The sequence below is a fragment of the Muntiacus reevesi genome, chromosome 2 (assembly GCF_963930625.1).
Source record: "Muntiacus reevesi chromosome 2, mMunRee1.1, whole genome shotgun sequence".
Classification (NCBI taxonomy): Eukaryota; Metazoa; Chordata; class Mammalia; order Artiodactyla; family Cervidae; genus Muntiacus; species Muntiacus reevesi.
In genome coordinates this window covers 160,094,696-160,112,441 of record NC_089250.1, presented here as the reverse complement: position 1 = coordinate 160,112,441, position 17,746 = coordinate 160,094,696, and the positions used below count along the sequence as shown (strand labels likewise).

The following is a 17,746-nucleotide window of genomic DNA, read 5'->3' as shown; positions in this document are numbered from 1 at the left end:
CGCCGTGCATTTGCTTGAGGTTATGCAGACGCTTTTACAAATCTTCCAAGTGGCTGTAAAGATGAATGCCTCAAGGGTCCAGCCAGGGCCCTGCTTTTCCAACCAGCTAAAGCCCTTATCTTAAATCCAAGCAAAGTACCATTAATCTTTTTGAAAGACCTTTTATGGCTTTTAATATATCCCAAATTAGAACATTTTACACCCTTGGTTCCTGAAATATGGTGATAAAAAGCCTTTAGAGCTTAATTTTCCTTACCGCTTGCTCTGACCAATTTGCAGTTCTTTGTGATAATGTTTAGACACCTTAATTAAAATGCAGCAAAATATTGGATGTTCTATATGGAAAATGCTGATACTTTGGCTACACATAGAAAAATTTCTGTATATATTTTTATTCTTGAAAAAAATTTCTTCCCACATGGTGTTGCTCTAGTTATCTGATGACCCGAAACCATTTTTTAATGTAAAAACCATTGACCAAGCTTTTGTGATGTTTGCATTGGGCCCGAAGATGCTTTTTTCTTTTTAGAGGAGCAAAAGGGGGATTCTTGGGGACCTATTTGTTTGTTTGTAATATTGAAATGTAGCATAGTATTCTTTTATCTTCTGGAGCTTGGCTTAGTCTTCTTGCCTGGGAAAACACGTTTCTTCTCAACTGTCTCTTCTGTAGAAGATCTTGTGATCCTTTCAGATTTCCAGATATTTCCGTTTTTTCTTTTCTCCTTGGGAATAAGTAAAACACATTCGTCTTAAGCATGCAAAGGCCTTGGCATTGATATGACTTTTCGTCATCCTTACAAGCTTAAAAGATCCTTTTAGTTAAACACTTAGACCAGACTTGTTTAATGTTTATCAGTTAAAGAACATTTCATTGAACGTAACCCCGGGCAAAATGCAGTTAGAAAATATAAACTTTCCTACAAACAAGTCTGAAAGTATTGCCTATGTACCTGATCGCTTACGCTGTTCACTTAGTCTGCAAAACGATGGAGCCCTCTCGTGTAAACACGTGTTTCTTACATTGTCATGAGTGCTTTGTAAGAAGTTTATTCTGTCTTACGTGGTGCGTGTGCGCTCATTCTTTGCTGTGATGCTGACTGTGCTGGGTCTGGCCTTCATGTGGCTAGAAGTTCTCCCTTCTGAGAGGATGTGACTATGCTGAAAGGAGCCCCACGTGAATCAGATGACCACAGTCAGCATCCAGACATGCTGAGATAGACGATCTTTGGTTTGTCTACTCCAGATCCAGAAAACCCATATTGGGAAATTTCAATAAGCTAAAAATAGAAGCTACACCCTAATTTGTGACAGTTTCAGGAAATAATTTTGTCTCACGGTTAATGGTACATAGCGGCTGTATAGTTCAGGTCATTTTTGTTTCATACTCAAAAGTATAGGCTCAATTTAAATAGAAGATAAACTAGCTGAGGTGGGCTGATCTCAGCAAAGCTATCATATATCAGCTTTGTATTTGCTGCCTAATACGTAGGAGTATAATTAGACAGACAAATACTGAATTCCGTGTTTTACCTATTGGAGGTGGGGGACAGAGAAGGAGACTGTCCTACATGAACGTGGGGAGACCCGGCGTACCTCTTAAACGGAAGTGGTAAGCTGCGTGTTCTGACAGTAGGCAGTTTCTCCGGGGCACTTCCTGCTCCCCTCGCGTCCCCTGGCACCCCTTAGCCAGGTGGAATTGTACTCTGACCAGAGGGCTGTGAGCAGAAACGCTGTGTGTCACTTTTGGACTAAAGCACTGAAGAGGCAGTGTGAGCCCCTCCAGCCAGCTGTTCTCCGCCGCTGAGACTCGAGAGCCGCGTGTTGAGATGCTGGCAGCGCCAGATGGAGAGCCTGGCCAGTCCACAGCTGATGTGAAGTGAAACAGAAACAAAAGTTCAGCCAGTGAGATTTGGAGATTTGTGTGATACTGCTGTTTTGACTAGCCTAACCCAACAGGCACTAACTTGATTATTTTTACATTTATGACAAATGGATGGCATTTTAGTCAATAGGAAATGCATCTTCACGATGAATGATGCCACAGCATTCTTCTGAGCTTCGTTTTCTCCTTCGATGAGGTAGCTACAGCCCTTGGATTCTTAGCCTTTTCTTAGTTGACTTAGATGAACTGTTCTGTGGTGAAGAATTGAAAGTGAAAAGAGAGCCAGGAGAAGAGGGCGGGTATTGACGCCATCAGCTGTAACTGACAGCCCCTTCTCCCTAGCTCCCTGCACCCCAGCCCTCTTGTTCAAAGCCGTGTCTGCAGCGCCTACAGCAGTGCCTGGCAAAATAATGCACTTGTGCCCTCCTTATATTGGTTGCATGAATGTCCTCCTTGTGAGAAAAGAGAAAAGATGGTGATGACGGTAGTGGTGCTGGTGTTTGCTTGGGTGTCAGGAAGACTCTGAGTTGGTCTATTGTCCCAGGTGGGCTTGCAGCCACAATCGACCCTCCTCCCTTCAGTGACTTTCCTCTGGGTTTCAACCCCTTCAGCACACTGGCTTGACTGTCACATTGCCTGCATCTGCTTACCTTCTTTTTTTTTTTTTAATTTTTTTTATTAGTTGGAGGCTAATTACTTCACAACATTTCAGTGGGTTTTGCCATACACTGACATGAATCAGCCATAGAGTTACACGTATTTCCCATCCCGATCCCCTCTCCCACCTCCCTCTCCCCCCGACTCCTCTGGGTCTTCCCAGTGCACCAGGCCCGAGCTCTTGTCTCATGCATCACACCTGGGCTGGTGATCTGTTTCACCATGCTTACCTTCTTTATGTGTATTCTTCCCTGGACTGAAAAATTGGATCTGTTTTCGTTCTTGTTTGTAAACGCTGGACTGTGCTTGACAACTGCTTGTTTCTTTCATCCTAAAAGAAGCTGTTCTCCAAGGTGAGCTGAAAGGAATGGCAGGCAAGCCAAACCTCACTTTCCTCAGTCAGCTTCTCTCCTTACCCATGAGCCCCTACCCGCCTGCCGTGCCTCACTGTCGGCAAGCAGGTCCCCAAACCTTGGGCTCTAATTCTTGGCCTGGAGAGTGGCTTCTGGGTCCTTTCCTCTTGTCCGCAAGTCTGCTGGCTGCTGAATGCAGTAGGCTGTGGTCAGAGAAAAGGAAAGAAACACCAGGAAGAGATTTTTGTAGCCCTTGTTGTTTTAACGGATACTTTTGAGCATTCCATTGTAGGCTGGCATTTTTAAAATTGGAGCCCACTAAAAACAGAAGAGCCCCATGCCTGTCCTGGAGACACTCACTGAGGAACAGCTCTGTGGCCAGAGGGCCGTGGAGAGTCCAGTGTTGGAACCGTAGGCTGTGGCGTAGAAGCTGAGGGGCGGGAGAAATACAAAAAGAAGTTGGTGGTGGGTTGAATTAGAGGAGTCTTGGGGGCCGGAGCTGAGAGGACGCTTTGTTCTGCTGGGGCCTTTAGGACTGGGGCAGATGGATGGAAGGAGTGTGAAGGGGGGTGCTGGCAGGGAATGCTGTGGTCCCAGGACCCCGCCTTTTTGCCTCTTGGCACCCCTTATATTCTTTTTTTCTGTCAGTGAGTGAAAAGCAATTGCCCATCACACAAAGTGTGTTTATCAAGTAGTAATTAGCTTTCCCGTGTTTTATTAATCACATCTATGACTGCCAATCCGAGCTTCTGATCAGGGTGAGATAACGGGTGCGCCCATACCGAGTTGCTCTAATTCTAGCCCAGAGCAAAGACACTGGATGTCTCTGTCAGCCTTATCAGGGCAAATTCCTGTCTGTCCTACTGAAATGCGTAAAGCGCTTCAAGATCTTCATCCACAGGCCTCGTGGACCCTCGAGGGGCCTTGGTGTGGGAAGGCACTCCGTCCGGGAGACTGGTCCAGCTGGGTGAAGGGCTGAGGGAGGAGAGGAGAGAAGGAAGGGCATCTTTGCATTTGTGGTGGGACTTTGGCGGTTTCAGAGGCCCAGGCATTAAGAGTTTCCATTCTTACCATGTGTAAAATAAGGTTGACCTGGCTTTCTTACCCACAAATTCTCGAGTATCTGTATCACTGTAATTCTTGTATCAGCTAGAATATTTATTTTCACTTTTTCTCCTTTGTAATTCTTAGCTTGGTGTAAAAATTGCCAAAGCTATTGCCTGCCACAACTTTGTGAAAGCCAAAAGGGAGGCTGAAAATTCACAGGTTGCACGAAAAAAGAAGAAACTTGCCTGGGGGTGAGTTTTAAGATTTTTTTTTTTTAATTAGTGATTCTGCTAACTTCAAAGCAATTATAGAAATCCTGTGATACATTTTGTGAATCCAGTTTGTGCATAGTTGTTATTCATTTTATTCTTTGGATCTTTGCTGAATGTTTATCAGATTATAAATATAGAGGCATGTCTTCATCCTATTTGATATTTATTTTGTAATTGATGGAGTCTGTGAAAACTTTTTTATTTTACTTTGGCCCTTAGTAAACATGTTACTTCAGTAAAATATTTAGAAATAATTCGAGATTTTCATGTTCTTCATTTTAGATTTGAAGCAAAGAAGAGGTGGGAAACCAAAAGCAACATGGGATATATGTGACTTGCCAGAGTTCTTCAAGACCTTTGAGGCTTCACTCGAGTCTTCAGTTGCTCAATTTACTAGAAAAGATTTTCCTGCTTATGTTAACTATGTCAGAAAATTGATGGAAATAGAAAAAATAAGCATAAAATTTGGGAGTTGATTATCAAATCGTTTTTCAGTCTTTTATTGAAGAGTCCTTCCCATTGAAGTGAGTGAAATGGACCATCCCGTTATTTGTGCAAGTCATCTAAGCATACATACAGGGGGGAAGAAAGATAGGATTTGATTTATTTATTTGTGTAGACCTCCAGTATAAAGTCAGTTTTACTTTTCGTCCACTTGCTGGAGCATAGCCAATGAGCTCCTGGTACTTTCTTATCTGCACTCCGTGTAACTGCACTTCCTGTGGAGTTGTGTTTTTAAGATGGGTATTTGTTTATAATGGATTAGTCATAAGTGCAAGAAAGATCCTGTGTTTACAGATGACTCTATCTTAATGTTATAAAAGTAATTATCTGTTCTTTATTGGAGGCAGTAGAGTTGATATTTCAAAGTCACATAATAAAGGCAATTGATTAATCTTTGTGTACCTTCAGATTAAATAACACCATTTTAAAAAAGGACAGAATCTTACAGTATTTGGAGAATGACTTAAATTCAGGTTCTCTGCCTGGAAATGTTTTCCTAAAAATCTCTCTCAGCCATGTTATTCTTTAAATTATGAGATGGTTCTTAGAGAAATTGATATAGTGGTACTAGACAGTTATAACTCAAGACATTGTAACTTTGAACCTTCTAAGAACAAACATGATTTGATTGTTTTCACTCCTCTTCCCCATTACTCTGGGCAAGACTGAGTAAGTGCATAAGGATAAAGAAGACTGGTTCCCTGCTAAGTGGTTTACTGGTGTGTTTCAGAGTCCTCACTAGAAAGGGCTTTGAGAAATTATCTCAAGCTGGTGGACAGGCCCACAGCTGGATGATGTGATTATTTTTTTGTGGCAGGCCTGGGTTATTTCGGCATCTCCCGCTTGGTGCTCAGGAGAGGTAAAGAACTGCCTATTGTGGTTTCTTCCATCAGTTCTTTTCCCTTCCTGCGCCTTCATCAGAGGTTCTCTAGCCATCTGATACAAACTTTCTCTAGGTTGGAAATATAAATTCAGGAACATAGGAAATGAATCATGGTGATAGTAGTAGTATTTTGTTAATTTTAGACTTACAAATAGTAATCAAATTTTACTAATTTATGGTGACATTTAATGTTTTTTCTGTTCTGGAATAAGTGAGCAACTTGTTGCCATTTAAGAGAACAAAAATCGTATCTTGCTTCCACTTAAGTGATGAAAGCCAGTACAGTAGAGAAAGTGAGATTTTAGAAAATTGTGTCCCTACTTACGGACTTCGTCATTAAAAGATACTCAGATCAAACATTGGAAAATCTTATATTTTAAGATTTAATATTCCCTGTTGAATTTTATAGATATAATCATACAGCCTTTACCTATAACATCTTACTTTAAACTCCTAGTAGGTGAATGCAAACTTAGAATATAGGAGATTTTCCTCTAAAAAAAAATTCGTCATGGGGGAAATATCCACTGCACAATCCATTGGTTTTGTCTGAAACATGAAAAATGTTCTCTCTGAGCAGGCAGGTAGTGTAACAGTCTCACGTACGGGGCTCCAAGACAGTCAGTCATCTCCCTGCATTGTCTGCTCACCTTTTCCCGCTTATCTACCTCCTTAGCACATTTCATGACCCCTGTGGGCACATTTCCCCTCTCTTCTCATGCTGAGGCCTGGCCATGGTGGTCACCTTTAGGGTCTGCTTTGGGAGCCCCTGACCCAATGTCCAGCTGTCTAAACCCTTCTTCCACCTGCCCTGGGGCCAGCAGTCACTCATTCCTTCCACTCAGGAGTCCCACATGGATGAGGACGTTTTCCCTGAGTGGACGGCATTATGGTGGAATCAGGTCTTGGGATTCATTGGATAAGAGGAGCCATGTTGCAGAAGTCCCTTTCTCCTCGAGGCCTGGCTTGTGAAAGAATCCAAGATCGTCCAGCAGAGGAAGGAGTGGGAGGGGAAGAGGATTTGAGGAAGAGGAAGGCACTGGTTTTCTTTGGTTAGCCCTGCTGGCATATCATTTGGGACCACTTTATTTTTAATCTGCTTTAATTTGAATTTTCCTCATTAAAGCATTAAAATGGGGACATTATTCTTAGAAAACCCAGGTTGCCCCAAAAGTATAGTCATTTGTCCTCTCCATCTGGTGACAGCGAAATAAGGATTCTCTTTGGATCAGTAATAATTTCAGTTCCTGAAGCTTTAACGTGCATTTACTACCATCAGAATGCCTGAATTAGATTAGTAATGTAAATGTCAGTTATTGTTACCTGAGATTAATATGTTTCAGGCCATGGGTATGCCATTAATGTAACTATGATTTACTGTTTGAGTACTTCAGGCTAAAACACCTTACTAAAGAATAGTAATTTTGAGCTTTGCAGCCCTGGTTCTGAGAAGTAAAGTTGATAGTGCATTCCTCTTTGAAAGCCCTCAGGATGTTTCTGATTTTCCACAGAACATTCTCATTTCTTTCACCAAAAGGAGAGTTTGAATATATAATCTCAAGTTTGCTATAATTAGTTCTGATGACAGACCTAAATACCTTGGCCCAAACTGTAAATCAGTAGTTAAACAGGTTTCTGCAACTGATCATAAATCTCAAACTCCATATTTTAAATGCGCTTATTTTTTTTAGAGAGACAGCTACGGAAGGAACAGGCCAACGACAGGAATAAAATGTTACCTGAACTTTGGCTAACAGCTTAAAACTTCATCTTTAAAATGTACCGAGTTCCCTGATGCCTTTTGTCTAAAATGTTATCTTGTAAATAGTGTAATAACTTAGCTTATTCTTCACTCTGATAAGACAAGTTTGAAGTTAATTCTTTTTTATATAATTTTTTTTTCTTTTATTTGGCAAGCAGGAGCTACTCTGGTTGCTGTCGACGGGCTTCTCATTGCAGTGACTTCTCTTGTTGCGGAGCAGGGGCTCTAAAGCACAGGCTCAGCAGTTGTGGCCCATGGGCTTAGGTGCTCCGAGGCATGTGGGATCTGCTAGCCCAGGATCGAACCTGCGTCTGTTTCATTGGCAGATGGATTCTTTACCACTGAGCCACCTGGGGAGCCCCTGAACTTAATTCTTCAAAGATGAATATTAGTTTTCAGATGTTCAAGTTTTCATTTGTTGGGTAAATATATCACATTTTTAGAAAGGTATGTCCTGCTAAACTATAAAAAACTACCAGGTTGATCCTTAAAAAAATTGTTCACAGTTGGCAGCTTACCTCAGAGGTAAGGTTTGAGGAAACAAGATAATAACCTTAACATCAGGCCCCATTTAGGAAAATTAGTGAAACCTGGTTAACTTCAGAACCAACTGAAATAATTCAAGTTTTTCCCTGTTGGCAGAAGTTGCTTTATTTTTAGTATCTGGCAGAGCAGCAAATGCTCTGCATGTCAATTTAATGTTTTTTGAAGCCAACTGTTTATTCATTGGCTTAAAATTTACACTCTACTAAAGTCTTTGCCTTGACTTCCATGAAACAAATAGTAATATTTGGACAAAATACGTGCATGAAAATCTTTTTCCAAGACCAAATGTAGATTGGTATTTGTGGCATCAGTGCCTTCTATCATGGTAATAGATCACACACACCCACAAAAAATACTTTGAAAAGGCTAAGTCAAACCCAGGACAATGCAGTTCAAGGAATTAATTTTTATTATGAAATAATCAGAGCATCTTTCTAGATTTTCAGGTTTTTAAACTGCTAAGAAATGGAATCTTTATAGAGTAAATTTCAGTGAACTGTCAAAAGATTATTTTCTTGATCTATGTGTTTATTCTTGAACTTGATAACATTCTGAGACAGTGAGACTTGTTTTTCCAGTTTTGAGGTTGGGGTGCTGTGTAGATTTTGATAAAATGAGTAGAGTTGCATTCTTTAGTCTTTATTATTTTATCCTCCCTCCATACTACTCACTGTAAAAGACACATGCATGCACACACACACGCATGCATGCACGCACTCATTCAGTATTGTAGCTGTGATCAGCCCAAGGACTGGCTGGGGAAAGGATTCTCAACTCCAGTGAAGAACATGGAAGCGTGTAGCAGATCAAGATGCCGTGGAGAAACTCAGGAGTCAAACCATCTGTGCCTTTGTGCCTCAATGAAGTATATTTTTTCTTCATCTCCTCCAGTCTGTGAGAGTTCTAGAGACGTATGTTCATTCCGCTAGAATTTCTTCAAACACGGCAGTACTATCAGAGAGCTTCCAGCCACTCTAGCTTTTGTGACCTTGATCCCTAGAACACAACCACAGGCCTTTGATGGGACTATCCATTAAATGCCATGCAGTATGCTGGGTGTTAGGTGTGCTTTTCAAATCAAGAATTAGCTGAGAGATAATTATCTTTTTATTAGCATTAGTAATTCCTTTTTACATTCAAGTAAGAAAGCATAAAACTTCTCTGAGTAGGATGGAATTTAGAAAAAAGTTAAGTACATACCTCTTATGTCCAGACCAGGTTTCTTAAGGAAACAGAATAAAGGACTGAAGGGAAGGGAGGGTCTAGTGTCCAAGGAAAGCCTTGGCTCCTGGCTGCTCCTGCCCCAGGGTCCTTTACGTTTCCTCTCTGGCATCATTCTAGAAGGCCCAGCCCACACCTCCCCCAGGGCCCATGGGCTGCCTCTTGCTGAATTGCTGCAGGGGGCCTGCTCTGTGACAGGTATGGAATGAGGTAATCTTTTCCCACCTCTAATTTCTGAAAGGTGTGTCTGTCCAGTTATTACTTGTTCATTGAACTGAAAGCTTTAGAAACCAACAGCTATGGTACAAGCTGTAATTATTGATGTCTGTTTCATATTCATCTGTAAGTTCTGGCATTTGATCAAGAAGTTAATATATCACTTCATCTTCAGACTGAATATGCCTCAGCTATAAACGTTATATTTTTTGATGGATAGTATACAATTATGACTGCCCAGAATAAAAAGTGTTTTCATTTGTGTGATACTAGAAGAAGTAATTATGAGTGTCACAAGGAGTAGTGAAACAATGAAGCCTTGCGTTGCTTCAAATTCCTCCCTACTTAATATCTGAGAGACAGTCACTGAACACCTACCCTGTTAGACCCTAAGCTAACTCATGCCGACGCAAAAGTGAATGTGCACAGTCTGCTGGGAAATGTTTAGGAAGCATGTTTTGGACAACTTGATTTTCAGGTAGGCTGTTAATACAAAGGGGCTTCCCAGGTGGTTCAAGTGGTGAAGGGTCCACCTGCCAGTGCATGACCTGGAAAATCCAAGAAAGAACCTGGAAGAAAAGTGAAAGTCACTCAGTTGTGTCTGATTCTTTGCGACCCCATGGACTAGACAGTCCATGGAATTCTCCAGGCCAGAATACTGGAGTGGGTAGCCTTTCCCTTCTCCAGGGGATCTTCCCAACCCAGGGATCGAACCCAGGTCTCCTGCATTTCAGGCAGATTCTTTACCAGTTGAGCCACAAGGGAAGCCCAAGAAATAACCTGCATGTAATAAATAACCTAGATGTAAAATTTTTAATTACATGGGCACACGTTCTTTTCTCTGCAGGATGTGAAGTCTCCTTGCTGGTCAGCTTGGCTACAGTCATTCACTCGCACTCAGCCTCACTGACACCCTCACTTTCACCTTATTTTGTAGCCTCACTCAGGGGTGAGGTGAAACTTGGGAATGAATGCAGCTGTCTTGCACAATGCTCCATAATTTTAAGCTTAAGTTTTCTTAGGCTGTATCAACATGTCCTTCATTCTGCAATGGCTATGTCAGAGTGCCTGCCCAGAGTAGGGAAGTGTTAACTACTGCAATCAATATGCCCCCAAACTACAATGACTCAGACGCAGTAGAAGTCTATTTCCTGCTCATGGGACAAAGGGGGGCACCCCTATCAGTGGGGGGCTCTACTTCTTACAGTCATTCAGAGATCCAGGTTGACAGCAGCTCTCTGACTTTCTCTTCCTAGTAAACCTGGGGGTCACCATCCCAGCCAACCGGAAGGGAAGAAGCCACAGAGGAACACTCGGAGGAGGTTATGGGCCTGGCCTAGAAGGGGAATGGGTTACTTCTGCTCACTCTGTACTGGCTAGAACCACATTACTTCACCTAACTGCATCAGAGGCTGGAAAATGTAGACTGTTTCCCTGGAAGGAGGAGAAATACAGTTAGTAAACAGCTAGCTGTGTTTGCCACATTCATGACCATCACATGTGACCTTGGTGTGTGGTATCCGGGTGATGCTAAGACATGATGCTGAATACCACAAACTACTACTTGTTACTTGATATAAGCATTGTACTTGGATGTTTTGACAGAGCTGGTCAAAAAGCCTCTCATATTTGCCAAGTAATGTGCATGGTAGATAGAGGTCTCAAGCATCACCATGATGTATGGGAAATGCTGAAGTAGAGTCACATTTCAGCAAGACTCAAATGAGAATGTAGTTGCCACCTGGAAAATCAGTCAAGGTCATGGGAAAGGCGATGCTTCAGTCAGTTCAGATCAGTTGCTCAGTCGTGTCCGACTCTTTGCAACCCCATGGACTGCAGCACTCCAGGCTTCCCTTCCATCACCAACTCAGAGCTTGCTCAAACTCATGTCCATTGAGTTGGTGATGCCATCCAACCATCTCATCCTCTGTCATCCCCTTCTCCTCCTGCCTTCAGTCTTTCCCAGCATCAGGGTCTTTTCCTCCTTGCAGTCCAAGGGACTCTCAAGAGTCTTCTCCAACATCACAGTTAAGAGCATCAATTCTTTGGCGCTCCGCTTTCTTTATGGTCCAACTCCCACATCCATACATGACTGCTGGAAAAACCATAGCTTTGACTAGACAGCATATTAAAGGTGATGCTTAGTTTAAATCATAAAGGTTAAGATTGGGACTTCATCCAGGGGACCCACTAAAACAAGATCATCCCAGGAAGAAGGAAGCACAGGAATTAAGCAGTGGGGTTGTATGGGAGGGTGGCGGCGGAGCTGGAGAATGATGGTGCTGGAGAGGGTGGCTGGAACCCACCTCCACACAGACAGTGAGACATGGGAGGGTGTTTGGACTTAGGTCTCTAGGAAGTGAGGATACATCAGCTTATATTAAACAAGAAATGGCATACGAGAGATGGTGGTTTAGGAGACCGGCCTGAAGCTAGGACAGCTAGGGTATTTCAGTATCCTGGGGAGGAACTGATGAGACCCTAAACCAAGGCTGTAAGAATTGTGGGGAGAGCGTGAATGCTGGGAGTTTTGGGGAGGAGGGGGAGACTTGACAACATTTGCTGACTGCACAGGGGTGCGGGAGGGTTGGGTGCCCATGGATGGTGATGTGGGTTGAGTGAAGCAGGTAGCAGAGAGCAGGTACTATAGGTAGAGTTTAGTAATTTAGTTGTGTGAAATCAGACATTTAATAATAACCCTGATGCTGGGGAAGATTGAAGGCAGGAGGAGAAGCGGGTAACAGAGGATGAGATGGTTGGATGGCATCACTGACTGAATGGACAAGAGTTTGAGCAAACTCCAGGAGATGGTGAAGGTCAGGGAAGCCTGGCGTGCTGCAGTCCACGGGGTCGCAAAGAGTCGGGCGTGACTTAGAAACTGAACCACCACAACATATTCAGTAATGTAGATGATACTTAGGCACACTGTGTCAAGCAAAACGCCCATGGAATTTGCTTCTGGAAGGTCAGAAGAGAAGGCTGTTGAAGAAAACAGGTAGACGCTTATTTAAAAGATGGAATATCAACAGCAACACAACACCGCTGAGCCATTCCCATTGAGCAAGGTAACTGGCATCAGAAAGCCTGGTGATCTGGGTCAAATCCAAGATTTAAATCTGGATCACAATAGGTGGTGCCTCAGATGAGGTTTCCTAGAAGTAATGTCCCAGACATCTTCTGAAAGCAATTTATAAATGTGTGCATTTCCAGAAACACCTGTAAGGGAGAGAGTGAAGGCCATGAGGAAGTGAAAGAGCTGGTCAGGCCGTGGCTCTATGAACCACTCACTGCAAAGGAGCTGGCTCCTCACACCCTCAGCCGTCAGCTGGTTGGGGGAGAGGGTGGCTGTGGGTCTTTCCTGGTGCACTACTTCCCTGGGCAAGGGGGCCTCCCTTGGTGGAGGGCACTTCTGTCAAAGAGGGGCAGCCTGGCACTGCTATTGGCTGTAGCAGCAGCTGGGGGATGGATACTGCCCCCCCCCCCACACACACACACAGTAAAGTGAGGTGGATGTGTGTGCAGACACAGGTCAGACAGTCCTGATCATGGCCGTGGGCTCAGCTCTACCCAGGGGAGGTTATTTGAACCAACTGCTTGGGCTGGTGGCTTGAAGTCAGAAAGGTTTAAAGCATCCACCCCTTATCTGATAGGGCTTCCCTGACAGCTCAGTTGGTAAAGAATCTGTCTGTAATGCAGGAGACCCTGGTTCGATTCCTGGGTCAGGAAGATCTGCTGGAGAAGGGATAGGCTACCCACTGGAATATTCTGGCCTAGAAACTTCCATGGACTGTATAGTCCATGGGATCACCAAGAGTTGGACATGACTGAGCGACTTTCCCTTTCACTGGTCTGATATCTTGATTACATGAGAAGCAGAGATGTCTGGTAGTGGTGGGTAGAAGCCTGCTGGATTTGAAATCAGAAGTGATTACTGATTCCAGTAATAAATGAAACCCCTTAATAACTGTCCCTGAGATGTATGAAAATTGAGCTGCTTAAAGGTTTTAAAAACTCATGAGCAGGGACTTCCCTGGTGGGCCAGTGGTTAATACTCTGTGCTGCCTGTGCAGGGGGTAGTGGTCAGGGAACTAAGATCCCACATGCCTTGTGGCACAGCAAAAAGATTAAAAAAAAAAAACTCATTAGCGCTTGCAAGCACACCCATGAGCAACTGTGAGTACTGCAGGTGCTGTACAAGGGTTTGGACACTGGATAAAGGACAGAAATTGAAACCCTCTACTACTAGAAGACATTTGCTTAAGTAGGTATATATCTTATAGTTACAGATTATTTCAACTTCTATCCTTTTTCCAGCTTCCCAGGTAGCACTTGTTGTAAAGAACCTGCCTGCCAATGCAGAAGACATAAGAGACATATGTTCGATCCCTGGGTCAGGAAGATTCCCTGGAGGAGGGCATGGCAACCCACTCTAATATTCCTGCCTGGAGAATCCCCATGGACAGAGGAGTCTGGCAGGCTATAGTCCATAGCGTCGCAGAGTCGGACACAACTGAAGTGACTTAAAATATGCACTTAAATAGGTAGATAAATGTATGTACATATTTTGATATGTACATATAGTTACAGACAGGAGGAGCTCCCAAAGAAAATTTAGTGGAACCTTGGCCCATTAAGAAAAACAGGTTTCTGTGGTCAGATGCATTTGGGAACCAATGCATGTTATTGCCACTCTGACCTTGACTGCTGTCACTTATCAGCACCCCAAGGCCTCTGAGAAGTCAGGAACCCTCTGCTGGTGTTATCACAATGCTTCTCAAATTTGTTGAACAATGTGATCTTTTTTTTTTCACCCGCCGCTTATTAACAATCCACATGTTTACTCACAACACTCTGAGAAACACAAACCTAACTGTACAACATCTAAATGGTAACATTTTAGAGTATATAAGACTTCTCTGGGGGAAACCTGTCTGGGAAGGGCCTTTGTGCTTTCTCTAGATTTTTGCTGAACCACACCCCCGCCCCAATCCCACCTATCCCCATCCTCTACTCACAAGTTTTCATTGGTATTTCTTTCCAGGGCGTGGAGATCATATCCTCTGTACCCTTACAGTATGTAGATTTCTGAGTCCAACCCAGACCAACTGAATCCCTGAGCATGTGGCTTAGAATTGTTTTGTTTGATTTTAAAGGTCTCTGTGGTTTCTTTTTCTTTTTTTTTTCAGTGGGTTTTGTCATACATTGATATGAATCAGCCATAGAGTTACATGTATTCCCCATCCCGGTCCACCCTCCCACCTCCCTCTCCACCCGATTCCTCTGGGTCTTCCCAGTGCACCAGGCCCGAGCACTTGACTCATGCATCCCACCATCACCGATCCCCTAGTGATCTGTTTCACCATAGATAATATACATGCTGTTCTTTCGAAACATCCCACCCTCACCTTCTCCCACAGAGTTCAAAAGTCTGTTCTGTACTTCTGTGTCTCTTTTTCTGTTTTGCATATAGGGTTATCGTTACCATCTTTCTAAATTCCATATATATGTGTTAGTATGCTGTAATGTTCTTTATCTTTCTGGCTTACTTCACTCTGTGGTTTCTAATGCAGCTAGACTGGCATAGAATTATAGACCAACATTTTATGTGGATGGAAGGATGGTGGATGATGGATGGTTGGATGAGTCAGTGTATACATACCTGGTCCTTTCAGCCAAACCATTTGAAGTCTTGATGTCCTTATTAAATAATCATGACTGATTGAGAAAAAAGCCTTGGAACTAATTGTTACTGTTCCACTGAAAAAATCTTTTAAACATGTTGAGAATCAGTACAGTTTTTCCCCTATATACAAATGAATTTCATTTCTAAAACTGAAGGATCGTTAGCAGTAGGAGATGGAGGGCAAGCTGCAATTTCACTCACGCCTGAAGTTGATGGAATGCACGTTTGCATCTTTTAAAGTTCTCAACTTGAAGGTTCATATGTAGGGGACTTACTGTATTGTATATGCTCCTGCCTTAAAGAGACACCTTAATTTTGCATGCATCATATAAAAGTCTAGCAGGTTGAAAAGTTAAAATGTTTTTCATTATACTTTCATTATATTCTTGGAAGCGTCTCTCTAAAGAAGTGGATACATGTTATACTTTTTTTATAGAAGAGGAAACTGAGATGCTGGGAGATTTAGGAGAGAACTCTAAAGCAAGCCGATCTTCTCTATAACATACAAGAGCTGGGGTTAGGGCCCTAGCCAGGCCTCTGCTCTTTCTCCCTCTTCCAGTGATTCTTAAAGTATGATCCATGAACTACCAGCAAGCAGATGAATCACTTGTTAGAAATGTAAACTTCCCCATGTAGGAAGCTGGGATGGAAGAGACGAAAACAAGCCAATGAAACTTGCACATCTTATCAAAAGATGGAGCTTCCCTTGTGACTCAGCTGGTAAAGAATTTTCCTGCAATGTGGGAGACCTAAGTGCGATTCCTGTGTTGTGAACATCCCCTGGAGAAGGGAAAGTCTACCTACTCTAGTATTCTGGCCTGGAGAATTCCATGGACTACAGTCCATGGGGTCGCAAAGAGTTGAGCATGGCTGAGCGACTTTCACTTTCATTTTTCTTTCATTTCTCTCCCTATCACAAATGATAGGGAGAGAAGGATACCTCAGTATAAATACTGAGTCTAATTCCATTAATATAAATGCTTATATCCCCAAACAGGCTGGTTCTACTCATAAGCCACTTTCATTAAAGGAAAAAGAAAAAAAAAAAAAAAAAAGCCAGAAAAAGAAAGGTTCCGTGTCAAAGAACTCAATTGGAATCCTCGCTTGGTCCTCGCTTCCTTGCCAGCAGTGCTCAAAAAGAAAAGAGAAGAAAATCCGAAGTCCGTGTGCATAAAAGTTCCATTCCCCATGGCGGAGGGTTTAATTAAAATCTTCAGATGTTTCTCTGCAGCTTGGAAGGCATTTTTTTATGAAATTCATATATTACTGGAAGTGGCTCCAACAATTCTCGAGGTCAAAAGCTTTGTAAATGACATCAGTGGATCAGGAGCACACCGCCCTCTTCAGGATCTCTGTCCTGGTTTCTTTGCTTCCAGTCTTGTGGCGGGAAGGGCTGACTGCTCCAGGAGGCAGTAGGGGGTTTTCCAAACGTGCGGTTAATTGACAGAATCCAGAAGAAATGGACTTCCCCATATGTTCCTCCCTGATTCTTTCAGTAAATAGGTGTGGAGGGCTTGTCACATGCCAGGTCCAAGTGGAAGCATTGAGGATACAGCAGTGAGCAAAACAGACAAACCCTGAAAATCACGGGGCTTGTATTCTGGTGGGGAAGACTGATCATAAACAAACTAGACAGCATCCCGGTGGTTCCCAGGGTGAGCTCCTGGGCCGGCAGCCCCTGGGAGATGGAGAGATGCACGTTCTCAAGTTCTAGGACAGACACTGATGTGACAAGCCCTCCAGGTGACGCTGATGGACACTCAGGTTTGAGTACTCCTGTGGGGAGAAGCTATGGAGAAAAGGAGAGCATCCAGCGTGGGGATGGCTGATACCAGCAAATGTTAAAATAGTGAAGCCCTTACCCCCTGCACTCTGGAGGAGCCCAGATTCCAGTGTCGGCACTCCCAGTATGAACTGTGTCACCTCAAACAGGGCAACCTCTCTGTGTCTTGGGTCTCCTGAAAAATGGAGATACGAAGAGTACCTATCTTATAGGACTGTGAGGATTAAAGAAAATGATGAATATGAAAGTGCTCATGGGACTTCTCTGGTGGTCCTGTGGCTAAGACTCCGTACTCCCAATGCAGGAGTTCCGAGTTCAATCCTGGTCAGGGAACTAGATCCCACATGCCGGAACTGAGTTTGCATGTTGCAAACTGAATAAGGTCCTGCCTGCTACAACTAAGACCCAGTGCAACCAAATAAATAAATAGTTTAAAGTGCTCAGATCCTGACACATAGCAAATCATAACCTCGTAGGGAGACACTTTTCTGGGTTTCTTGCATTACTCCCATCTTGCAAGCATGGTGTTAACTACCCCTTGTCGCAAACTATTTTTGTAAGAGTGTTTATATATAAACAGGATTCCCTGAAGGCTCAGCAGGTAAAGAATCTGCCTGCAATGCAGAAGACATGGGTTCGATCCCTGGGTCAGGAAGATTCCCTGGAAAAGGACATGGCAACCCACTCCAGTATCCTTGTCTGATAAATCTCATGGACAGAGGAGCCTAGCAGGCTACAGTCCACAAAGCTGCAGTGTCCTACATGACTGAGCATGCACACACATGTATGCACATTGGGTGTAAGCAGCCTTAGAAGACTGAGATGGTGTCTCTCTGGGGCAAAGAGCAGCCATACTTACTGTCCAGTATAACAAAGAATGTCCTCCTTTGGAGCTGAGGCAGCCAAGCTTACTCTCTTTATAAAGATACAATTCTCT

At 43.2% G+C, this 17,746-nt stretch overlaps 1 protein-coding gene across 7 annotated transcripts in view; it reads left to right on the top strand.

The window, feature by feature from the left end:
- Positions 1 to 4,695, top strand: part of FAM204A (family with sequence similarity 204 member A) — a 28,746-nt gene extending 24,051 nt beyond the window's left edge. For all 7 annotated transcript variants that reach the window (XM_065923414.1, XM_065923411.1, XM_065923413.1 and 4 more), the window contains 2 exons: positions 4,084 to 4,190; positions 4,494 to 4,695. In XM_065923414.1, the coding sequence (XP_065779486.1) occupies positions 4,084 to 4,190; positions 4,494 to 4,545 (159 nt within the window). In that variant the 3' untranslated portion in view covers positions 4,546 to 4,695. The remainder of the gene's footprint in view (positions 1 to 4,083; positions 4,191 to 4,493) is intronic.
- Positions 4,696 to 17,746: the final 13,051 nt, after the last annotated feature.